Raw genomic sequence first — 26462 nt, 5'->3', positions numbered from 1 at the left:
CTTACTACATTTATCTCAAAGTCTAGCATTTGCATATACAATTTTTATACAAACAAATTTTAATAATATACTAATAAAAACTCGGCATATTATAATTCCTAAACCGATAAATTTAACACACATATATATATATATACATCTCACCTAAAATAAGTAAGCTGCAAAGCCAACTGGATATAAGAATCAGGACTGATCCTGCAAGACTTGATAAACTCCTTGGAGTAATCCTTGAACCAAAGGACGCAAAGGTCCAGGTCTTCGACCAATCTGTAACGATGAATTTTTCGACGTAATTATACTCTTAAAGTTTAGGGAGGATAGAATAGGATTCCTTTAATTGGGGGGGGGGGGGGGGGTGGGAGCTTTCGAAATCACTGTAGCAAGAAAAAATAACGACTCACGCATCGAAGCTTGCAGTAGCATTCCTGATGTCGTTGAGGCTTTGCTCGGATAGCCTCCACTCGAATTTTTCCGGAGCCGGTAGATGCGAGGGGACTTGATTCTCCTCCGGAGGGGGCATCGAGTCCACCTTCTCCGTTAGTTCCTCGAAAGTATTGAAAATGGCTGGTGCCTCCCCCACTGAGTGCTCGTAGGTCAAACCCCAAAGTCCGTCCTGTAATTGATTCAACATTCCAGCTTGATTTTATAAACCGATATTTTTTATGTGTACTACTATACATATATGTATTTGTTAATGGAAAATACCAATTAAGATATTGTTTTTTTAATGCTACTGCACTTTGTATATGTATACCTTGCCAAGTATAGCGTGGAAAGTTTTGTCGAACCAGCGATTGGCCCCCAAATGCCTGGAGCCACCACCATGAAGACAATGATGAAGAACGTTCGCGTAATCCCTGTCGCCGATCCATCTGTCCTCCTTCCTCAGAGGATTGTTAAACGTTGCTGGAAGCACGTCGTCGTCTATGCACAGCACGCAAAGGCACTTTTCCAGTAATTCCAGATTGTGCCGATTCTCTTCGTCTGGAAGGAGAATTGATCACGTTTTATTATATATGTATATGCAATTGTGCAAGATACTAAGTATATACACGCATAATTACATAGAATTTACGAAACTCTAGCAAGAATTACGTTAACTGTTTAACAAAGTAAAAATTATCTTGTTCGGTGCAGCATCGTTAAGTCGTTAGCAAAGTGCGTTGGTACGTAAACGAGGTTCGTTGGATGTAGCCTCTGCTTCCCTTTGGGTAAGGTCAGGTTAGGGTCTAATGGGAATATTGCGAATATTGGCGAGCCAAGAGGAGAAGCAGCCACGACCGTGGCAGCAGGAGGATGATTAAAGGCCTGCTCACGTACGTGACATGGCAAAAAATATCAATATAATTTTGGGCCTCACATTTGAGCATCTCTTCCGCGATACCAAGCGGAGAATAATTAAAGGCCTGCTCACACGTGACTCGCAACAAAAATACCAAAGACAATTTCTACTCACATTTGAGTAGCTCCTCCCTAGCCTTGGCCCACTCCGGTCTCTTGGCGGTGGTCAGGATACCAACAGGAGGAGTCCTTGGATCAGCCTGGGCCTCCATAATGCTCAAAATTTGCTGGGTCAGTTCCGTTTCCGTTATCCTTCCGCGATCGGGCGCTCTCACAGGGACGCTGTAAAACTATTGCCCAAACATAAAGTCATCGTTCGACAATTTTTGAATATCCTCTGGCAAAATAAAAGAAGAAAAAAAAAAGAAAAAAAACTAGATCCTGAAAAGACTGCGCCCATACCAACCTGATTATGATGCGCTACGATAATGTGGTCACCGGAAGTGCTCCTGTCGAGGATGATTTGCTCGTCGTTCCGGAGGCCTGGTCTTCGATAGGCGCTGAAGATTCGGTAGTGTTGGGCCATACAGAGTGGCAGCATAGTTTTGCCATCCTTCGTCTTCACTTGCTCCACTTCCAATCCGTTTCTGAGTGAAAATCACATTTATATATATATATATATATATAGTATTCTCAAATCCGCCGTAGGTTAGCTCGGCAGGAGCGTTTCAGAGGTTTCTTCTTGGTGTAGGGAGGGGGGAGTTAATATTCCAGTGGAAGGATCGCGTGATTAAGGCCTTCTGCCAGGAATAGCTCGGTGTACTTTTCGAAAGAAAGCAATGGCAGAAGCGCACGACGATACGGGGTGCAGGCCCATTCTCCATTGAGGATTCGCTAAGGGCTTTCAGCCTTTACGCACAGGATCCTTCCGCACATCCTGTCCCTGTGTCTCGTCTCCTCTCTCTTTATACAGTCGAATACCAGCTTTCTATGGATCTTACAAGCCGGATTTCCTTACCCTCTCTAAATTGATTTCAGACTACTGGCTTCTTTTTGTCCTCCGCGAATTTACACCCCCTCCCCCTCCTCCGCTTCCTTTCCCACCATTTTTTTTTTTTTTTTTTTTTAGGAAATTATTCTGTACCTTCTAAAAATCTCTGTATTAACGGGTATTCAATTAGGTTTTATATATGTTAAATATTGGAGGACAAATTTCTATTGAAATAAAAAAAACTTGAACTTACTCATCCAATAACTCTTGATAATTGAGAAGCTCGGTGAGAAATCTGGCGAGAAAAGTTGCGGCTTCCTGTTGATTGGCGAATCTCTTCGGCTTTGCCGCGAGGCCAGGATTGCTGTTGATGGGCAAAGCCAGAGGGATCGATAGGTACATGTCGTTCAGCCACCATTCTGTTGCCTGAAACACATACACACACACATTAATAATAAGCACGCCAATGGATCGAATTTTATGTTTACGTCGCAGCGCGATGAATTATTGTGATTTTACATTGACTTTTACGTCCATCAGAATGAAAGAGCAAAGTGTGCGAGACTCGCTCGTTTAATCCTGATTTAACGATGTGCCAGGAGCCCCGCGTAATCCGCCGTGAATTTTCCAACAAAAGTTTCATTCGTGCGTATATATAAGAAATCGACGCGCGTTATCAGCCGCGATGTCTCTTCGTTCGATCAATTATTCAAGAAAATTTGATGCTCCTCGCGCAAATAGCTTTCACATTAGCAAACAAGGAGCGAGGAGTCTCTGTAATGCGTGGCAATTTTCCAAGAGCAAAGTTTAAACATCCGTATATAAGGAAGAGAAAGACTTTCTCGATAAAACTATAAAATTCGTCGTTGGGTTTAATGAAGAAACTGCGAGAGAATGTGAGAGACGATGGATAATGAATGGTGTGTTGGGTGTCACTCAAATTTTCGTATTGCATTGAAAATTGTTTTCCTTTTTTTACTATCGTGAAAAGAGTTTGTTTTATTGATAAATTTTTTGGAGGAATAAGTTGGATTTTCAAGGACAAAACAATATTTTAGTGCGATGAAACATATTTTTACATTAATAAACTATATTGGAGGAAGTCGTTAGACGGTTTAGATTTTCAAGGATAGAATGGTGCTTCTTTATATGGAATATAATCGCGATTGGGTATCGTGGCCTTTGACCCGTGCGCGAATTACGCAAATCACTTGGCGAGGTAAGGCGAATTCAATGAGCTGAGCGGACAATACTTTTGCCACTGGCTTTATTGCCTCACTATACACCTATATACATATACACTATATAGACACATAATAGGATCGTGCACGTGCACGCGTTTGAATCACGCGCCAGAGTCGCTCGCGGGTGATAAGGCACGTATACAGGATGTCCCGATAAGAATCGCACTTGTAAATCGGTGCAACCAACGCAATTCTAACCAAACCCGAGCACTTGGCTGCACTTGACTTTTCACCATCAGCACAATTTTTCCACTGCACTGACTGTACGATGCACGTGCGTCAACAAGATCGATCAAATTTTTAATTATTACCACTTATTGCCATTTTTTTGAGCAATCATCATATATACATGCAATATTTTGCAAAAAAGAGAATGAGAAATCGCGATCCTAGTAACTTATATATATATATATATATATATAGCTAAACCGAAGGGAGAAGAGGACGATTCGTCATTGCAGGATAAATATTGACCATGCTGCTATATGTCAGAAATTGCACCACGCAGATCTAACGCCTCATTAGCAATTGTGGGCCAGAGATTATTCATTTTGCGTAATTCCAATAATAATGGCTCGATCCACACTCGTTACTCGTCGATCGACAAGATTTTTGTAGCGCGTGGAGAGAATCGGGGCGGTTTGAGAAATTTGAGAAACTCTCTGTGATATAAAATTCATATGGGGCATCTTAATTATGGTGGGGGGGGGGGGGGGGGGGTGATTGGTTGGAATTGCAGCTGTTACACGCGTAACGTTTCTTCTCGAACGACGGAGTGCAGTTTCACCGCATGAATCGATCACGTGCATCGACGACCCATTAAGGCTGCGATCGTTTACGTTGGTAAAACGAGAAACGTATATATATATATATATATTTTGCAACGAGTGCATTGATCGTTGCAAAGGCGTGGGAGACGTAGCAGGAACATGTGTAGGAAATGTAACAGGAACGTATTTTCTGTATGTATAGCAATTTAATGAAATTCAACCAATCCACTAAAACACCCTCCCAATCATAAGAAAAAAAAGTAGATGATGACAAAAAACAATATTTCTCTTTAAATTAGAATATACGAGCGCAAGTGCATCGGAGAGGTTGGCGTTTTCCAAGGGGTTTTGCGTAACCCGAGCGTTGCCGGCGATTCTCAGAGATTTCTACGATTCTAGGAGAGTTCGTAGGCGCGCGCGCGTTTGCTTCTTTAAGTGGCTGATCCATCGGTTAACGAGCGCGCGCGCGCGGCTGGAGAATGTACAGCCTCTGTGTGGAAATATCTGGCGTAACAACCTAACGTCTCAATGCCCGCGCATATACGTATAGCGGAGGAGAAGAAACCGCGGCGTTATTTGCGCTGCGCTCCTCGTGGAACGAAGCGGAGCTATAGGCTATATCGAGCGATAATCGAGCGGAAAGGACGAGGTGAATTATCAGAGATGAGCTGCAGGAAGCGAGCTACTGGTATGTTGTGCTCTGTGTTAACTCGCTTCAAGGCGCGCGGGGGGGTGAAATAAGTTGCGAAGCTATACGATATAATGGAGCCTCTGAATTGGCTGGCCTCGCCTCGCCTCGCCTCGCCTCACCTCCGCGAACCGTCATCCGTCATTCTCGACGAAACGAGGACAAATCATCCCTGTCACTTTCCAGAAACCCGAGACCTTGTCAAAATTATTCGATTATGCTACGTCCCCCACCCCTTTCCATCACTCAGACAAGAACGACGCTGCGGCGATTAATAATCCTCCTACGCACTCCCTCTGTGTATATCGCAAAGGGATCCTACGGTGGGATACGGGACGCTTTGAATATATTACACTGTAATCTACACGTATATATATATATATATATATGCCTTTTTAGTATTGTGTTTTTTTGGCTATGTGCCTCAACACGTGGGGGCGAAGAGGTTGATTTTCCAATCGACTCGAACCACGTGACTCTTTTCCCTTATTTTTTCATCATTAATGCACCAAAAAACTCAACTGTTTATCGTTAAGGAATTGTCTATTAGGTTACGCGAGACGCCTTGAATATATTACCCTGTAATATACACGCACTCTACTGTTATATTATAGTTTACATATATAAACACGTGTGAGAAGAGGTTAATTTTCCAATCTACACGCGAACCACGTGACTCGTTTCTCTCATTCTCTCATTATTGCTGCACCGACAATCCAAAATTAAATGATGGAACTTGTGTTTCGCTCGAGAGGGTATATGCATGTGTGCGTGTATGCTTGGTACACGGCGCGCGAGAGACATCAACCCCGTTCATATAGCTACCTACGCGTTTGCTAGTGTCAAGTTACGGAGATTTCAACAGATTCACCGGAACACGATGCTGCTTTACTTTCATCTCGCCGGATCCAATTCGATCTGTTTATATATGCTGTACATATACACATACATGTATGCGTGTATTACAAAGGGGGTAACTCGACAATACTTGTATTAAGGGATTCTGATCATTTAAAGTTCATCCAAATTTCCTACACATTTATCATTTTCTATTCTTAAACCTTGACTCGAATTTTAACATTGAAAATAAAAAATTACTAAACTTGTCCATTCCAAATGTAGTGATGGATAAATGATGATTTTTAAAGGCAGGGATTCAACTGTTTTTTTTTTTAATCGCGCAGTTTATCGTTTGTAAAAAGTTCCTGTTGCTCTCCTCTGTTTATAGACCAAGACTATATATGTGTGTGTGCGTGGCATATCGGGCGCAAACGCGGCCTTATCGACCCCGAGCCCTCACGCAGGAACGTTTGCACTGTTGTGCGTGTCCGGTGCCCCTGGGGGAGTCAGGGGGAGATCACCGAAAGGTGCTCGGCAATTCTCGGGGCTCGTCGGGGAGTGTCGGGGGGCGCAGAGACACACGCCCGCCAGACACGCATCGATTCGGCCCTGAGAGCCCCGCCAACTCGCAGTTTTCACCAACTAATGAAGTATCGCGTTGAACGCGAAATTCGACACCCCCGCCGATCCCTGCGAAACTCGAGCCTGTTTGTCCAAAAAATCCACCCGGGGGCCAAAGTTCAAGGGCGGCCCTTTCAGCTATCCAATCTCCAATCTACCTCCCCTCTCCCTAAATACCTGCTCTTACAATTAGAATTACTGCGCTTCCTCTGCAATGCTCCGCTAATTAGAAAACTTTACATTTCCCATGCATATTTATTTACATTCTATGTACATATATAAACTATTTAAGCAAAATGTATCTTTTTGAAAAAAAATTAATTTTCAAATATTTCTACTGTTTTTTATATCCAAAGATTTAAAAAATAAGCATTTTCCAAATTCGTTGATTTTTGCATTCAGCGCCCACTGTAATTATTACCAGTGTAATTTACATCCAACTCGCAACCTCCACCACACACGTTAACCGTTAACGTATTTACAATCGGACCCCTCGTCCCTACACAAGGGTGCTTATCCTCTTACGTTCAGTGTAACTTTCTGCCCTTACACGAGTGGTAGTGGTATTAATAATACTATCTCTGTAGAGAGAGAGAGAGAGAGAGAGAGAGAGAGAGAGAGAGAGAGAAAATCGTACAATGAAAGAAGAGCGAATTTCACTTGTTAGTTTTTCGTGTCAAGGTATGCCGTCGCGGGCGTACTATATATAAAGAATCGATATATATATATGTGCATGTGTATTAAGAGGGGAGGACAAGAGAGCTACGAGTCTGGCTATACGTCGGAGAGTTCGACGAGGAGACTTCGACGATTCACGAGCCACTGGCTCACCATAGGAAAGGCACAAGATTTGTAATTGTAATTAATAAATTATTAATCAACACAAAATAATTAAAATTATTTTTCAAATCAATTTATTTATCCTCCTTAAACACCTCCCCCCCCCCCCCAATACATATACATATATAAATAAAGTTTAGAAACGACAGAGAAACTAGAGGCAGAAAAAAAGTAAGAATACTCGAAGGTGTCGTGGATCGATGCAGGAATCGAACGAGAGTCTCTTTAAGCGGGTCGTAACCTCCAGTAGGTGAGGCCTTTGGGACGAGGTCGGGGTGACCCAGATCACTCTCTCTCTCTGGTCTCGCCCCTTACCTGTGTGTACCAACGCACCACCTCCATACACGACACTACCAGCACACACCCACCCTCCTCCTCCTCCTCCTCCTCGCTGCTTTCTCTCCCGCAATCGTTACCACGGATTCTGCGCAATGAGCCTTCTTCTTCGGGGACACCTTTATTACAGGAGCGTTCGCGCGCACCTATACGGTCCCCGAAAGTCACTCTTCTTCGGGTACGAGACTCTGGTACGGTATATATGCGTTTATAACAGAAAAAACGGGGGAAAAAAATGCAAAAATGAGTCATAAGGTTGCTCTACAGGATCCTCTTAATGGTGCACCGCTCGATCGAGCGTCGAGGCGTTTATATAGGTGTGCAGAAGCCAGCAGCATCGATCCGATTCACCTGGCGAGAGCTTTTCTACCCTCTAAATTTCCTCCCGAGCCATGCACAATCGAGCCTCGGCGAGTAGACCAAGTTTCTTCACACATCTGCAGCTTAGCGCGAGACTAAAAATAACGGAGAATATTGCTCGATCGATAAAGACACAGCGTGGTACACGTGTCTGAGACTTTTTATAATTCTTTGGAGAGAGAGAGAGAGAGAGTGTGTGTGTTCTATATATTACCTGTATGAAAGTATAAATAGCACGTTTATATTTATATACAGTGGTATAGTGTGTGTGTGTGTATCGATCGAGGGATAAAAAGTTTGGATCGCTGGTAATTTATCCATATCGAAAGTTGGATGTAATTACTTGTGGTTATATATATATATATATACACAGGGGGAGTCGTGGCAAAGTATTCCAGTGGAGAATAAGTTATTTTCTGCAGAGTTGCCGTTGCAAGAAGACTGTGGAAAGCTTTGAAATAGACGCCCCATAATTCTACATTCTATTTTTTCTATATCAATCGAGTTTTACCGAGCGAACGATTGACCGAGTGGGTTCGTCAGGCGCTAGCTAGCACGAAAAATTCTCTTTGAGGGGGCTGGAACGAAAGTTGGACGCAGCTGATGTTCCCTAGCTGGTCTATTACGAGTCGCTTTCTCTAGGAATAAACGTTCTTGTTTCTCGATCGCACTGTCTCCACATGACGTATTATAGTTTTAGTCATTTCTGTGAGCGCCACATGTGGTCGCGAGGAAAATATAGCGATTGTCTTTATATTTAAAGCTGACGCTTTAATTCTTTCAATTTTGCAAAAGGGAAGAGTTCTTGAGGGTGGGGGAAAGCCTTTGAGAGATCGGTGGACGCAAAATTTTGAATATATCTCATGTTCCCTTGCTGGTCTATTATATACGAGTCGCTCTTTTTCTAGGAATAAAACTTGTCATTTCCCGCGCGCTGTGTCTGCACATGACGTAATACGTATTACGGTTTCAATGATTTCCATGAGCGCCATATGTGCATCGGGTCGCGAAGAAAAACGTTTATCTTTATATATTTAGAACTCACATTTTAATTCCTTCAATTTTCAAAAGGGGAGAGTTGTTCAGGGTGTGCAAGCCTTTGAGAGATCGTTGGACGAAAAATTCCGGACAATTTCCAAAGGTTTATTCGTAGAATTTAATTCTGATCCTGTGATAGGATTTCGTGACCCATCGGTGGCGGTGCAGAGCGTGTAGTCGCTTATGATGTCGCCATCAGGGAGGCGGCGGCGGTGGCGGCGGAACAAGGGTACACGGGAAAGGACTGGGGGGGGGGGGATGAAATTAAAGGTTAATCCCGCGGGAGTGCGTGTCCCTTGGAAGGGAGGAATTTTCTTTCCTCTCTACTACACTCTCTCTCTCTCTCTCTCTCTCGCTATATATATATATATATAGATATACCTTTCTGTTTTGCACTCTCGAGATATAATAAATATTTGCGTATTCGAGTGCCACTGGAATAAAGTAGTAGTGGAGATATTGCGCTTTTTCATTAGTATTCGTTAGATGTGGGAGGGGGGGGGGGGAGGGATGAAGAGAGAACAAGAGGAATCTCTCGACAAGTCAACCTTTGAGATTCTCCTGACGTCCAAGGACATTTGGAGAATTGGCTTTGAGCATCAGGCACGCAGGATCATTTTTGCCAATCCAGGGAATCTCCAGGGTGAGATTGGCTTTTTCCACCCCTATCGTTTCGATCGGGGGTTGCGTTCTATCTGCCCATGTCGGCCAATTTTCCGAAAGACTCTCACGATTACGTTCTTCTATTCTATAGTTTGTCTCTCTCTCTCTCTCTCTCTCTCTCTCTCTCTCTCTTTTGGTCGATTTTGGATCACCGTACAGGGATTCGTGTGGGTGTCGCTTTGTCAATGCAGGACGTCAGAGGGGTATATATATATATAGAGAGAGAGAGAGAGAGAGAGAGAGAGAAAGAGAGGGAGAGGGGGAGAGAGTGGTGGAAAACCGCGGGAGAGCAAGGGGTTCGAGTATCGCCACAGACAATCCTCGGGGCTTAGCGCTGTTTCAACAAGGGATTACCAATCCGCGAGCCCTGCGATACTCGATCCACACTGGGGACAAACATTTAAATTGGCCAGATTACCGGCACCCAACGTGAAACTACCCTTCACCGATAAAACTTGCAACTACATCCTCTTCTTCTTCTTCTTCTTCTTTACTCGTTTTGTTTTCGTTTCTTCTCTTCATCTACTTTCTCAATTTCTGTGTTTACGCTGCAGTAATACCGATTTAAGCTACAGCGAGAAAATTGACATTCAACGTGTCTTTGCAGCTTGATTAGTTTTATTATTCAATACTTCATTCAAGATGTAATCTTCCTTCTTTTATTTTATATATATATAGAATAAAAGGAAATTAACCCACTACGAGCAAATGGAAATTCAACTTGTCTCTCCAGTTTGATGATTTCTATAATTGAGTGATCGATAGGCAGGAGAGAGAAGAAGACGTTTGATATTCTCTTGTCTTTATACTCGTGATTGACCTGTATACGTGATTCGCTCGCGGCTATTTTCTCACTGTAATTTCTGTGCAATTGCATGAGATTATTCAGCCTACGAGGAATGCATCGTTCGAGCCCTCGACTCCTCATTGCGGATGTACACTCTTTGCATGTATATTCATCATGGAAATAATAAAATTGTGTCCGTCGATTTGAAGCACTCGAGGCGTCAGCTTGGAAAAGCGAAATGATTTATCTTAAAGGACACTTGCATCAATAAAAACGTCCAGTCTGAAGTTGAATAATCGCATATTGTGTTGGAGAAAATTATTAATTGCTGTATACACATATAGCATTGGAAATAAAGAAGAAACAAAGTTTAATGGGAGTTTTGTACATGCAACTATAGATCCTATAATAGATCGTTTTGTACATGGATCTATAGATCGTATATAATAGATCGTTTTGTACAAAAGTGCAATTAATCCTTTTGCAAAGATATGGAATAAATTAGAGAAAATTAAATAATCGCTCTCTTTCATGCTATACGTATTTCAAAAGATTTTAATTATACATGTAGAAATGTGTGCATGCGTGCGTGCGTGTGTGCGTGTGGCCACCCTCCGACGTTAATTAATTAGGAAGCGTTTTTATCATTTGTATAGAAATGAAAATGTCTTGGTAGATGCACAGTGTGGGGTTGGTAAGAGGGGACCACACAAGTTAATTATTTATCTTCCGGCGTGGTAGGCAGGTACACCTTTATGTGCTATATACATATATATATATATAATATAGGTATATTCTAAAAAGGCGTGACGTCAAAGAGAAACGAATTATTTTTGCCAGTGACAGCTACACGTTTAACCTATATCCCTGCAGCTTATACTTTTATCGATCCCATCATTCCAGTTATGAGTTTCTCACTATTACTCGGACAAGTATACGCGAATAAAGCAACATTTATTTAGAAATTTTGCATGTGAAGGTATAAGTAGAGAATGGTGTAGTGCTCGTTGGTTAGGCAAACGATACTTATTATAGTAGCAATTTTCTGCAATATTGCTCTACTGGTATTGAATTATCCGAACATGCTATTTTTAGGGAATTTTACGGGAAATAAATAAAGGATTTAAAAAAGAGATTCCTGAAAATTTTACTGCTCCATGAAAGCAGCTTTCAGTATTTTTTTCGTATATAAAACGAAGGAAAATTTATTTAGACATTCCATCTATTCGCTATGTGCACACCTACACGTTGGCAGTCAGGTAAGAATGTGTAGCTATATACATAAACAAAACAAGTCCGGCAAAAGTGACACAATTTACCGATAGTCAGCGCTAATACTATATACATATGCATCACTAAACATTTTTACCTGACTGCCAATGTGTAGGTGTGCACATAGCGAATAAAAAAACTCAATAATCTTGTACTATTCGTTAGCTTAATTGGCAAACGATATTAATGATCAATTTTATATAACAAATGCAGCATTGGTCCAGCGATATTGAATTGTCCCGACACGTTTTCCTAGAAAATTTGTAGAAAAAAAAAAAGAAAAAAAAGAATTTTAATGAAGAAATTCTTAAAAATTTCACTATCCACAAAATCAGTTTCCACATTTTCCATCATACGAAAAGTATATAAGCAAAAACTGCCAATATTACCCAATACTAATCCATTAATATTAAATTACCCGAAAAACATTATTCCTACAAAATTTTGCCAAGAAAGAAAAACATTGATATAAAGGAGAGATCTCTGAAAATTTCGCAGCTGCACGAAAGGAGCTTCGTGTTTGCTCTCGGTATAAAGGCACTTAAGGCACTGCCGAGGAAAACACGATTGGCCGACATCAAAGACGACAGCGACGACGATTATTACCCATGCAGAGGAGCTTGCGCGATAATTCGCTCTGGGCGGAAAGCTCATTAAAGTTGAGCAGACGTCATCGTCCTGTAATTCAGGAACCGAAGTATAATTGGCTCTGCCAATAAACTTTGCACACCTATATATGCTGTATATATATACCACAGAACGAAGATGGAACGTACGTTACAGCGATACCAAACATTATCGTAGAATGTTCCAAGGAGTGAATTTGGCAATTGCGTCCAAGTGAATACGTGACGTCGGAGAGTGGAGGGTCTTCTGGGAGGGAGGACGAAATCTTTAGAAAAGCCTGAAGATTCGGAGGTGTTTCGCGCGATATAGTGCGGGTTCTTTCGGAAGAAATTGCGTCTTTGTGAGTTTCGGCTGGAACGTCCAAGTGACAGAGTCAATCGAGTCGCAGGCACAGGAGCAAACCGGCGTTCCTCCTGACAAAGGAAGGATCCTTCTTTCCTCTTTTTACCTATATATATATATATATATATATGTATAGTAACGCAGCTCGCCCTTTCACGTTGTCAAAGTAGCGTAAAAACTCCATACACTCTTTTCCTTCTTATTTCCCCGTGTATTATAATTAAGCATATATATATATATATATATAATAAACCTTACACACAGGAAGAATATTTTCTTCGCGATGAATGATAAATTTCAGCGTCATACACGCGTCCGCGTGAAATACAGCGCAAGACGAGTTTTTCATTCCGAGTATTTGCCTCTGCTGGGTGTGTCTGGGCCATAAAATATTTTCGCCGTAAAAAGGAAGCTCCTAAGTTAGTTTCTCTCGCGCTCGTGAGAGAGAGAGAGAGAGAGAGAGAGAGAGAGAGAGAGGCGGAAGGAGAAAACTCTCGGAAGACCCTCCGGCTTGGGTTAGTGCCCCTCTCTCTCTTCACGCTACTTTTCCCAGTCCGCAGGGATTCATAAGAAAAGTTACGCACTTTCGGCTGCTTTTCCCTCACCACCCCCTCGCGGGTGCTTCTATATCTAGCCTAAACGTTCTCTCGTCGTTACCAGGATCAACTACTTTTCTTCTTACACGATTCTCTTTGATTCCCCCCCCCCCCCCCCGCGCTTTTATTCTTCTCACACACATACAACTTCGCACATTTCTTTAATATCCTTCTAATACATACACACGCACAACTACTATTTCCCCTCATTACCGTTAAACATTTCAACACCCTATACCCTCCATACACGCATACATACAGCAATTAAGAAAAGTTGACAAGCTTCTGGTCAGGCCGTGTTGGTGGATGTTCATTAGGTGGCTCTTCATACAGGATATTTTCACCTTCCGGTCGTTCGAGGCGTTGCCGTGCTGCCTGCTGATGGCTTGGCTGGCGAGAACGGCCAGTTGGCGCGCGAATACATATATATATATATATATATATATAGAGATGTACACGTATATAAAGAGAGGAGGGTGGTCGGGTCCACGGTCGCCATGGGTTATTTCGTCCGGGAGAAGCTTTAGCCCTGCGTACCCGTTAAGCTAATATTACGATACCCCGCGGCGAGCTGGAAAATTTCATTGAAACTTCCATTATTCATTCGCGCGGCTTGCAGCCGAGCGTTCTCTCTCTAGTTCCGTAAATTCGATTTCGTCGTCGAACCCCCTCCCCTGCGCGTTACTCCTATTCCAATTAAGAAACAACAATGTTCCTCTTGAGTATTTTTTTTATTCGTCTTTCTTTTTCAAGAGAGAGCATTGAAGAGCCAGTTGTCCAGAATTCAGGATTTTCGGCTTTCGGGATTTTCCATTTATCACGGTATACATCGGGAAATACATTTTCTCGAGCAAAGGGCGACCGCCCCCTTGTGTCGAAGTGTCGCGCGCGCGACAGAGACCGAAAGCAATTTTGTCGCGAGCGAGCTCCGCGAATTGCCGCTCGTTCCATCTTCCTTTCACGCTTCTCACCTCCCCCACCCCCCCCCCCCCCCCCACTCTCCACCGCTCTTCCATCGTTCCTCGATTCAAGCTGCTGATCGATGGTCCGTCTACTACGTCGCTCCTGCTTCTGCTATCTGCTCTTCGGCTCGGCATCGTGATCGTTCCAACTGAACCTTTCCATATTTCTCTCTCTCTCTCTCTCTCTCTCTCTCTCTCGCGCGCGCGGAAGAACCTTTGTAATACTCTCGGGAGGAACTGAGAAAGCTATATGTATATATATATATATATGTAATATTGTACACGTGATGTGCCGAAAGTTCATAATCCAACTATATAATTACCTCTCGACATTACAAACTATATATATGTATTGTCCCTTTGTCACTATAGTAAAATAGCTGAAAATTGCACATATTTCCGAACCCTGTAATACTTTGTACGTCCAAACACTGCATACGTGATGTGCCGAAAGTTCATAATCCAACGATATAATTGCCTCGACATTCCAAACTGTAGGTACACCATCCGTTTAAAGTTTGGCACTATCACGCGATGATGAATACACAACTTAGAATGCATTTAGAAGACAATTTAAGCAAAGAGTTTGAGAAAATTTCCTGGTTTAATATCATACGCCATATATTGACTCGATGTTGATTTTGAAAGGTGGTATTTGCATCGGGACCGAGAGGGACCGAAGCACCCCAGAGTTCGGGAGAGGGACGAAGCGACGTTCAAGGTTTAGTAGAGTCGTGGAAGGGGGAGGGGGGAGGGGGGAGAGGCACGGTAAATCCATTTATTTATTTATTTATGTGCGACGAGGGTTCCGCTGGCTTATGGCAGGCTGCAGCATACATCGGGACGGGATCCCACGGGACTCGGCCGGGACTTTCGAGGGGTGTGGGAGGACGCAAAAGTCAGGAGAAGAACGCGACCAGAGAGAGCAGGCGGCGAGCCCGCCGAGCCCGTTACTTTTACGTTCAAACTCTCCCGAGGCTTCGGGCCTTGAAACGAAAATGCTGTTGCGCCACTTATTCGCGGCACAGTCCTTCTGCCTGCGGGGGGTCCTCCCCCTCCCCCCGCTTCACCCTAACCTACAGTACCCACCGTATTCACCATCGTCATCCTTCCACTTCCAACCATCTCCTCTTTGTATATTGTCTTCTTAATCCGTAATACGACCTTTGACGAAGTTTCATCAATTTTTAATAATCCTGCCACTGCTCTTTATATATTTATATATATGTATATGTATGTGTGTGTTGTGAGGTATAAAACGTCTATATGTCTTTTGAATAATTTTAGAAAAGAATTTCGCTGAAGGAGTGACTTGGACTGGTCACTCTGAGAGGTTAGTTGAATAATTGTTTATTATATTAATATAAAGTATCGTGATTGTATGTTTATGTATTTTTTCGTTAGGTTTCTTTTTAGAGATACTTTTTATAGTACTTTTTAATTATTTGTCAGATTTAGTGTAATTTATCTAAAAATAATTATGATAAGTACCTAGATTTTTTTAATTAGGTAAACCGTGAATTATCAGTTTTATCGTGCGATTTTATTAATTATCTTGTAATTGTTTTAGGACTCTTATCTTAATTATTAATAACTTTACTTGTTAAGTTTTAAGGTTGATTTGTATTTTTTTTGTTATTCCTTTTCGAATACGTTGTATATGAGACTTGTTGGTCGAGCATAAAAAAAGTTCCTTCCACATTTTCGTCCGTTAAAAATTCGCCAAACTTTCAATCCGAAGATGAAACTGAGTATTTGGTACGAGATGAGTTTTAGTGCAATAGCGTTAGTGATGAAAAATGAGTTCAATGCATAAATTATGGTTGAGCCCATGAAAAATGTACAAGAATATCTAACGAATTACTTTACAGATGCATCACCTGCGATACTGATAGAGATTTGCACAAATCCTTGCTTATTACATGTGGCAATACTATTAATATTATAAAAAATAAATATTTATTCTGGTACTGCGTGATCTCTATTTATTTTTTATTAAAAATTTAATTAATAGAATATAACCGCACATAAGAGCTAACTTGACCAAGTTTTTTGTTATTTTAACAATAAATGAAACACACTATTTCTTATTTCTCAAAAATCAATATACATAAATATATACATATATGAATATTCCCAATATTATGTAACTCAATAAAATAAAATCTGATATAAATTTAGACGAGCAAATTTATAAGAATTTGGTCAACCAGCTACAGTCTCCTTTATTCCATTCTTTCTATAATGTTTGTATATATTTTATTTAAATATATCACCTATTAAATCCATAATAATAAATTATTTGTACAAAAAGACTTTAATTGTATATTCACTTACCCAATTAGCTGTTTTCTGTCTGCGTTCGAGGAGACGTTGTTGAAGCTTCGGTCCGTTACCAGCTAAGAAATTTTTCACGAGAATGCGAGTTTTGTCGAGGTGTTTCGGTGCCAGCACCTCCACCTGTGCCAGATATTTCTGCATGGTGAACTCGAGATCAGGTACAGGAAGATTCGGGAGTAGCTGCTCCCTCTGTAAATAGGACAATGGAAAATATATCTTAAAACTTGTACCATATATATAAATAACATTTTTGCATGCTGCATCAACTCAAGATCAGATACAGGAAGATTTGGGAGTAACTGCTCCCTCTTTAGGATGGAAAAACTTGTACTATATAGAGTTTTTCTGCATGGAGGACTCAAGATGAAGTATCGAAAGATTCAAGAGCACCTTCTTCCACTTGAAACAGGAAAGCCAAAGAAATGGCTTAAAAAATAAATTAAATATATAGTTCTCCTGTTGGAAATTGAGATTGGCGATGGAGATTGGGAGACGAGATCGGTCGGAGGATCTTTCGGGTTTTGTCGCGTAGCTACAGCGAGCGAGGGGGCGTATAAGGTCGTTAGCGCAGAGTTCCGGACGGTGCATAGCAATGAGGCTTGAAAAAGGGGGTGGAAAACCTCCTGGGAATCTGGACACCCGTTATACTCGACGGAGGACCCGGTTACCACTACCACCACCACCACCACCGAGACGAATGAGCTTTTCGTCCGCGTCTCTCTCTCTCTCTTTCAAGCCTATATACATATATATATAAATAAGGGTGTGTGTCGAACCTCGAAGGGTGGTGAACGGGACAACCTCCTCGAGCTTATTCCACTGACTCATGGCGTGCCAGATAATCGAACTCGTTACGATTGTTGTTGTACCCTGGATTCGTTCCGTGAGCCGAATCCTAATATTTCCATACTACCCATTCCCCTCCTCTTCTTTTACGATAAGGAAAATATTTGCATTTATCATTCTCCCCAGCAAAAGCGAATTGACTGGAAAATTAGCAAACGCCCGTTCCTCGCTAATTTCTAATCCGATATAATGAAATTCCTTGATGATCATTCCTAAGGGCTGTCCGTATCTCGCTGATGACCGGTTGATCAGCCTGGGCGTCGCTAAGGGGGGTGGTTTGGGAGTTGGTTTGTCGAGGCATCGTTGGGTGGCTGCACGAGACACGCATGTGGAAAAAAAGGAGTCCATTACTGTGGGATGTAGGTAGTCAGTCACTCGGGCCGGAAACATTGGAGCTGAAGGACCGAGGGTCGAATGGTGTGTCGGGTCGCAAAGTTGGTCTTGTTAGGCCTGCAAAGGGGATTCTGATCAACCAACCGTGTAGCAGAGCAAGGACCCTTCCTACCAGACACGCTTCGTTTCTCAATTGATTCTTTATTTTACAATTGTCCTGCAGCACCCAGAAACCTGTTTACCTTTCGTTGCACCCTAAAAGCTTTTTTAATCCACTTACAGGCAGAATCATCGCTCATTTTTTTTAGTTTATATTTTTGTGCGTAGATGAACAAAACTTTTGGCCAATGGCAATAATCGTGGAATGTATTTATGTATACATATAGTGGACTGGTGGTTTTTGCGTGTGTGGGTTAAAAGAGGGGGTGGGGTGGGGTGAGGAAGAGGGCTAGCAGGGCAATTATTTCGAATTCAGTAAGCCTGAATAGCCGGCACGTCCGATTGATTATTATCGAATGAGGCAAACGAGGGTCCTTGATCGCGCTCGCTCATGCATTCTCCTATATATATGTATGTATATGTCGCGTCTTCGTGTACTTTTCCTCATTCTGTGCGATCGTCAGGCTGAAAAAATTATAATGCAATCAATCGACTAATTATTGCATCGCCGACGTGTCTGTGCTATATCTTCATCATAAAAGTCTGCGAATATTTCGCGAAATAAAGCTATATATGCATGTATATATATATGTATTCGCTTCTTGAATTTTCCTCGATCCAACCGCTCGACTGTCAGTCTTTATAAATATGCGAAAGATACACATAAATGGATTTTCCCAAAGCCGCGAATATATTTCTTTCGACGGATATTTCAATTTCGACGCGTCGCGACGCACAGCCAATCCTATTTTCTCTCTTTTCGATCGGTATACATTAGTATACCTAGAGTTTTGTGGATATTTCAGCATCGAATCAGTGGTCAATATTGGGAGAATAAATTGCAGTGCAAGAAGATAGAGGGAAAGATTTTTTTGGTTAAAATTACAGTGGACTTTTTGCGATCAATAAGGGACGTATCGTTTAGTGTTCGAGCAATTACCGGTCTGAAATTACATTTTGTACTGAATATTATTAAATTTTGTGATTTTCTTTCACAGAATTGAATTTAAATGCAGTAAATAATAAAAAAATGGACGATATATTCATTGATTGCTAATTTCACTGTAATCTTTCTTGAAAATCTCTTTCAGTGTAGACACTGCTATAACATAACATATATGTATATTCATTTATGTATTTATATCATAAGCTGAAATTTCGTGGGATTTGCTGAGTTTGCATCAGGTGTTTTCGCTGGTGAAAGCTGCAAGCACTGGTCTTTAAACTTTGCTTCTTGCTCGAAGAACATTCTGGATGATTTATAAGGTATACATCTTCCAAGAGGAATGCCAGCATCGTCTTGAACAGGGTATTCAGGATGGACCACTGTGCTGTGCAAATAGAGCCAGGAGAGAGTAGGGGATTCGGTATAATGCATATATATATATATATATATAGAAGGGATGAGAAGAAGACGATTGGAGCAAGAAAAACGTAAAATTTTCAAAGGGGTGAGCGAGAGGTTGGAAGGCTAGGGGGTGTTCTGTATAAAGTAAGGGTGGTTCAGAGGTGGTTTGGGGGTAGTCGACGGTAGTTCGTATACTGGTGTGCAGGGAGGCCAGAGGCAGGAAGGGGTGTCGCTAATTGGAGGGGTGCCGAGGGAAAACCTTGTTATCTCTTAATTGCTACGACCCTCCGCTCTGTTTTGCATCGATAAGAATGCCCCGCCAGTGTTGTCTTTGCGTCGATCAATCGGAATGACTCTACTCTGGTACAATACTTGTTAAACCTGTTCGATAAAGATCATTAAGCCACTCGTAACTATTCCACATAATCACACTACATCTCGTTGTACCAAACTCTAGTTATTTAACGTGTAAATATTTTAAGGGCATATTAAATTTATTTCACCTATTAACATTTCATTGATTATCTTGTAACTCACTAAAAAAAAAAAGATGTGAAAAATTTTCTTATCATTCTACACAATTTTTTGCTTCCCCTGAAATCTCGTGTTAAAAGCTGTGCATTAGCTCTCGAGCTTTCCAACTCGTCCAAACGTAAAATTGCTACAAAGAAACGAAATGATGAATGTACAAATTTCCAGGAGTCTCTCGGAGCTTAAATCTATTACCCAAGATGAGGAGCATTCTTCCACTGGAAACCGAGAAATTTGCACGACTCGATTCAGTGATTAGTTGCATTGAAAATCATCTCTCTCTCTCTCTCTTTCTCTCTCTGTAGTACTAATTAACCTATATATATGTTTATATAGTATTTAAAAGAGAGATGAATAGCCTCACAATTAAAAAAATTACACGATTGACAATTGACCTCATCAATGCGCTATCAGTCTATGAGAAAAATAAAAAGAAACCAGGATGCAAATATGACGTAATTGTTTCAATACCACAACTATCCAAGTTTTTATTACAGTATTTATCGACAAAAGTTGCGCCGTGAATTTTCCAAGCGGCGAGACGATAAAAGTATTTCGCGGTTGGCGAGGTGGCTCATCGTAGTGAGAAGCGGGGGAGGAGGAGGAGGAGGAGGAGGGGGGGGGGGGTGGTAGAGTCGTTCGGGCAATTCCAGTGGAAGGCAAACACTGGCGGAGAGGCAACAAATCGGCAAACACACGAGATGTGCAACCGTGCGAAGCAATTACGGATTTTGCGTGAGCGGCGCGTGCAAACTCTTTGTATTAAACCGGGGATTGGGGGGGGGGGGGGGGGGGAGGTTCCCGTAGCACGGAGAACGCGCGAACCAGTGGCGTAACCGAGCAACCTATTGCGACCACCGGCTCTAGGAACTTTTTTTTTTTCTTATGACACAGTCACCTAGAAACTCAGCGCGCACACGGTGAAATCGTCCGCACTGGCGGAACGAAGACGACGGAAATTCTCGTAACACGCTCGGATTCTACGTGTACATTGATTTTAACGAGGGAAAATAATTGTTTGGTAATTAAAAAACAATTGGAAATTCGAGAAACTGCACATTTTTTATTTTTCAGTGGTACAGCCGTATGTTTATTCCGACACGCGCCGGTGGTAAATATTTTGTCCAGTGTTCGCGTGGGAGTTTTATCGTTACGCCTATGAGGTTGGAGTAGCAGGAGCCAGGAACGAACCAGCCAGCAATAATTGAAGAGGGAGAGAGAGAGAGAGAGAGAGAGAGAGAGAGAGACTCTCACGTTTCTAATGAGGCGACCGAGAACTTGACCCCCGCACAGGAGAACTCTTGACGCCCCTCGCGAATTTATCTCGTCTCGATCCTTTCTTAGACTCGAACCGCAAAGCCCGGGATTAATCCTGCGAGAGAAACATCCTTGGAAAAGCGAGAAGATTGCTCGGAATTACATCCATATCCATTATTCTCGTGGTTGTGGAAAAAAGCATTACTCGTATTGAATATTTTTCATTTCCCTGCGCGTGTTTCTGGTAATGACCTTGAAGTAACAAACGAGATTGCTTTTATCCCTCGATTCTATTGGTCTCTTCTGTGAGAAAAGTGATTTTTCGTTCATCCAAAAATTGTGTCTCTATCGCTTTGTACCGAGAATTACTTTTGAGAAAAGTCCGTACGTTTGTTTTCTCTACTGGTCAGTGGAAATAGCAGGTTATCGTCAAGCTTGGAAAAAAAAGTACTACTCGTATGAAATATTTTTCTTTTCTCCTCATACGTATGTGTGTGTGTGTGTGTACTGACCTTAAAATAACAAAAGTCTTGGGTTTATACTGGATTCTATTGGATTTTTCTGTTAGAAAATAGTAATTCTTCGTTGATGTAAAAATTGTTTCTATCACTTTGCACACTCTGAGAATAAAACCGAGGAAAAGTCTGTTCACTGGTTTTTTTCTACTGGTCAGTGGAAGTAACAGGTTATCGTCAGATTTGTAAAAAAACATTACCCTCGCGCGCATGAAATATGTTTAATTTCCCCTCGTGTTTCTCGTACTGACCTTGAAATAATAAACCATCTTGGTTTCATCCTGGATTCTCTTCGCTTCTTCCGTCAGAAAGTAATAATTCTCCGTCGATTTAAAAATTGTTTCTATCACTTTGCACTCTGAGAGTAAATTCGAACAAAAGTCTGTACACTGGCTTTTTCTATCTGCCAGTGGAGAAGCAAAGTTTTTTTCATAGGCACTGTCACTACTGAGACACAGAGTCATTTTGAAGAGGTTTTTATTACTAACTCAGCCTCTTCTTAGTCGTAGGAATAATTTGGACGTCAATTGTTTCATAAGGAATTTTTTTCAGATCATATAAATTAATTTTTCAGAAGAGTCTCGCGCGGCGTTTAGGCGATTCGAGGGATTTTCGATAGACTGACGCGATTCTTGATATATTTATGAATATCGTTCAGTAGGATAATTGGACTCCCCGTGTGTTCCTATTTTATTTACCATCGGTCACGTATTTACACGTTTGTACTTGGACAGTAGATTTCCAAATCCATACACATGTGTGTAGGACTAATGTAAATAGAAACAGAATCAGCTGAGGTTTCTCGACGATATATGGATAAGAGGAGAGAGAGAGAGAGAGAGAGAGATACATATATATATAAAGAGAGTATTATTATTATTCTTATTAGGACAGTGGCCCATTCGTATAAACAATTAATTTCTATGCATTATTATACTAATTTATTAATTAATTATAATAAAAATTGGATAAAAGAGAAAAATGAGAGTTTTTTCCTCTCTTTCTTCACTAAGTTATTATTTACACTAAGTGTACCCAAAATGTGTGACAGAATAAAGCATACGATTTAAGGATGCTTTAAAGAAAGGAGAAATTGTGGTAGAATTACCATGTCTTTTAAAATTATTTTTATGAATAAAGACCTTGCTTAATTAATTTGTATTTTAACCATAAGAATCATTTATAATAAACACTTTTGTAATTTACATTCTAAACGAGATACTGTGTAAATTTGTCGAGCACACATTGTTGAAAAGAATTCTAGAACCTCATTTCGAAGATAATGATTTCTTTTGGCCCACCGAGAGAGAGAGAGAGAGAGAGAGAGAGAGAGAGAGAGAGAAGGATACTTTTCTCGAACGAAAGCGTAAAAGTTGACACAGGGAAAAGCAAGTAGAAAAATTTATTGCTCTCATAATGGATAGGGGAAGTCGAAACGGAAGTACAAATTTCCTCGCAGCTTTATCTCAGTATGGGAAAGTAATTTGGCGAGCAATTAAGAGCGAGCGTGAGAGTAGTATCAGATGGAAGGAGAGAAATGAGGAAGCAGAGAGAGAGAGAGAGAGAGAGAGAGAGAGAGAGAGAGAGAGAGAGAGAGGATGGAAAGTGCAAGTTCCTAGAATAACATGGAGGGAGAGTGAGAGACGAAGGGTGCACCCTTCAATTATCCTTCCGTACGTTTTTACTGGCTTGGCTTACGCCATTAGCAACTCGATACTACCGAAACACGGGGCTCGACTCGACGTGTTTTCCTTTGCTTTCGAGTTTTCTCATCCCGAATCTCCACTTTTTCCCACCACCTCGGAAACGCACTCCTCTCTTGTAAATAATCAGGCCGAGAAGACCCTTATTTTTTCTTCTTAATAGGGATGAACACGATTCCTCCAAGATTATAAATTAATTTTTTTTACTTCTTTATATATATATGTTTCACACACACACACACATTCAATCATACAGCATTAGTCAAGATTTACCGGCTCTTGCAGAGTATAATTCGTTTGCTTAGAAGCTAGCTTTCTCATGCTGCATTTTCACTTTTCCCCGCCAGCTCTGAGAAATTAAAACACTTTTCTTGTAAATAATTAAGGCGAAGCTCCTTATTTTCCTCTTAATAGGACGAACACGACTCTTCCAAGATTATAAATTAAATTATTTTACTTATATATATATATATTCCATTCAATAATACAGCATTAGTCAAGATTTACCAACTCGCTGTGTTCTCATTTGCTGCAAGTTTTCTCATTTCTATAATATTCACTTTTTCATGAGAAATTAAAGCACTCTTCTTGCAAATAATCACAAGTCAAAAAGCCCCTTATTTTTCCCTTAATAGGACGAACACGATTCTTCCAAGATTACAAATTAAATTTTCTACTCATATATACAATATATTCCGCATTCGATAATACGTAGCACTCGTGAGAATTCACCATCTCGCATCAGAGTGTTTCGTTTTGTGATTGGAGATGGTCGATTTTCTACAAATTGGGGAATTAGTATAGACACATACATGCGTATAAAAGTACACGATTGGTATTATAGGTGCATAAAGGGATCGAAAGGCCTTGCGCGCAGGGGTGCTTCTTTTTTTTTGCAGCTATATCGTTAATTAAAGGGCCACTTTGCCAAGGCTCGGAGGAGCTCGCTCTCGTGTTTGTGAAAGAAGTAGTAGCTGTACGCAAAGTGTACGCGTGTAGCGCGTATTTATCCAAGTCCTTCGGGGCAACTTCAGAAGTTTACACTTAATCACGAAATGGACCGGGATTGGAAATGGCAAACTCTCGGCGCGGTCCCTTCCCATTCCGGCCTGCAGCGCTCTGGTTTAGTTAGTGACACTCGGCGTGCTTTGAAGTCGGACCAGTTACGTATTTATACCCCTTCTCTTCACCCCTCCCCCCCCCCCCTAAAGCAGCAAATGGGCTTGTGCTGCATTAAACAAATTTCCTCCCCTCCCCTTTCTATTACTCTATCAGCAATAATAATTTGTGCAGTTTCTTTGGGTAATAGTGCAGTGCAATTAACTAGGAAAATCAATAGTGAGCAGTGGTTTGTTTCTTTGGTTCTTTTTTTTTGTTACTCGTAGATCTGGGGGATGTGCACAGTCGATCGATTCGAGACTCGGACGTGAGTGGAATCGAGCCATGACTGCGAGGGAGAGAGTTGGTAACTTTGGGGTGCTATGTGTGTGTGCGTGCGTGTCGAGAATGGGACGATATAGATGTAACGAAGACAGTGACTCGAGTTTCGACTGATGCAGACGTGGTAATAATGAAGCTTGTGTATAGTATACGCGCGCTGGTTCAAATCACGCGTCCGCGCGTCTACTGCAAGGGTTTTCCACTGTGCACTCGCCACCCGTACTCCTATTAACGAATCGAATCTCGCTTTAGCGAGCGAAAGAACCAACCAACCTGAAGGCTCTTGTATTTTCCAAATTGATTATTAAAGTTGTCGAGGAGATTTGGAATGAATTTTTTTTCTTCATTTGTGCATGGTTTTCGTGGTAGTTTGATTGGGAAAGGAGAAAGATAGTGCACATACAAAGGATGAATTTATATAGTTTTAATCAATACAATGATTCATGTTTGGATTTTGCAGAAACTGATCAAGCTGAAAACTCGTGTCTGTCTACTCGAGGCTTTTTCTATATACTGTTCGCGAAAAACTCGTTCAATCTTACTGGTTAAAGTTTCAGGAATAACGCGTGATATAACGAGTCAACCTCAGCTTTGTACAGTTGACCTTTGAACCTCGTACGAGAGCTATATAAAGAATTGTTAGAAACTGGATTGCAAAGCTAGCGGAGGAGATTTATATTGGATCGTCGTGCATGGGGCGATCATGGATGTTGCAGTAGCTGGATCAGGAAAAAAGGATAATAGCATACACGCACACACGTACAAACAGTAGCTTTATATAGCTTGCATCAATGCAGTGTTTCGTATTTGAAATGTAAAAAAAGTAATATAGTGCAAATTGCACGTCTGTCCACTCGAGGGATTTTCTACTGATAAGGAAAAACTGGCAATTTTACTAGCTAAAATGTAAAAAATATCCAATGAACATCGGCTTCCTATACGGATGACCTTTGAACCCCGTACGAGACAGGATATTTGGAGAATGGATGATAATACTAGCAGAGAGAAGATTTATAATGCATGATCATGCCGATTCATGGATGCTGCAGTAGCTGTAGCGAAAATATCGGAAGCACACAAGGAGGATGTTGAAGAGGAGGAGGATAATGGCAAATGGCTCGGAGTGTCATAATAAGTGACTGGTGTGGGCCGGTATGTATACATAGAGAAATGGGAAGACGGCAGATGGCACGTGACTCATGGCTGGCATCCCCCGGGGCGATTGCTAAATAAATTAGCCGCTATCGGATCTTGAGATAACGCGTTATTTATAGTTGGGCCGTGACGTTGCACCCTCGGGAAAAAAGTGACGGGCCTCCTGCAGGTAACCGGTCGAGTTTTCAAGCTAATGCAATATAGGGGATGATGCCCGCGTGGTCCCTACCAAGGGGTGTTCAGGTAGAATAAGTGGACTTGTGGCTACAGCTTACCATCGCACAGCTTAACCCTCCTCCACCCCTTTTAACTTCCGGAGCGTGCCCACTTTACCTTCCCATAAATCTCACCAATTCAACACTCTCGGATTTCATTAGCATCTATAATACTTTTCTGTATGAACTTTTTTACAAGGCACAAATCCTATGTAAATATATTTCTTAATTATAAATAATTACAAGGATTTTCTTCATTATTTTTACAAGACTTTTAATATTTCATTATGCAATCTTGTAAAACTAGAAATTCTTCGCAACTTTATAAATCTGAATTGATATTATTATGGTATTTAAAGGGA

General features: G+C 41.3%; 1 protein-coding gene across 3 annotated transcripts in view; it reads right to left on the bottom strand.

Annotated features, from left to right (window-relative positions):
* The window catches only part of VAChT (Vesicular acetylcholine transporter), a 54257-nt gene that overhangs the window by 5969 nt on the left and 21826 nt on the right, over nt 1–26462 (bottom strand). For 2 of the 3 annotated variants that reach the window (XM_066735618.1, XM_066735619.1), the window contains exons 1-8: nt 21839–22187; nt 16596–16787; nt 2526–2698; nt 1748–1928; nt 1457–1631; nt 755–984; nt 402–613; nt 145–267 (exon numbers count right to left, since the gene is read on the bottom strand). In XM_066735618.1, the coding sequence (XP_066591715.1) occupies nt 145–267; nt 402–613; nt 755–984; nt 1457–1631; nt 1748–1928; nt 2526–2698; nt 16596–16787; nt 21839–22051 (1499 nt within the window). In that variant the 5' untranslated portion in view covers nt 22052–22187. Of the gene's footprint in view, nt 1–144; nt 268–401; nt 614–754; nt 985–1456; nt 1632–1747; nt 1929–2525; nt 2699–16595; nt 16788–21838; nt 22188–26462 lie in introns of those variants that run through there. The other variant, XM_066735620.1, reaches the window with a different exon arrangement.

This window comes from Prorops nasuta, unplaced genomic scaffold (genome assembly GCF_024137725.1).
Source record: "Prorops nasuta isolate Cenicafe-Biocafe unplaced genomic scaffold, Cenicafe_Pnas_1.2 PNAS00014, whole genome shotgun sequence".
Classification (NCBI taxonomy): domain Eukaryota; kingdom Metazoa; phylum Arthropoda; class Insecta; order Hymenoptera; family Bethylidae; genus Prorops; species Prorops nasuta.
Note: the sequence above shows the minus strand (reverse complement) of the source record. Positions and strands in the feature narration are given on the sequence as shown.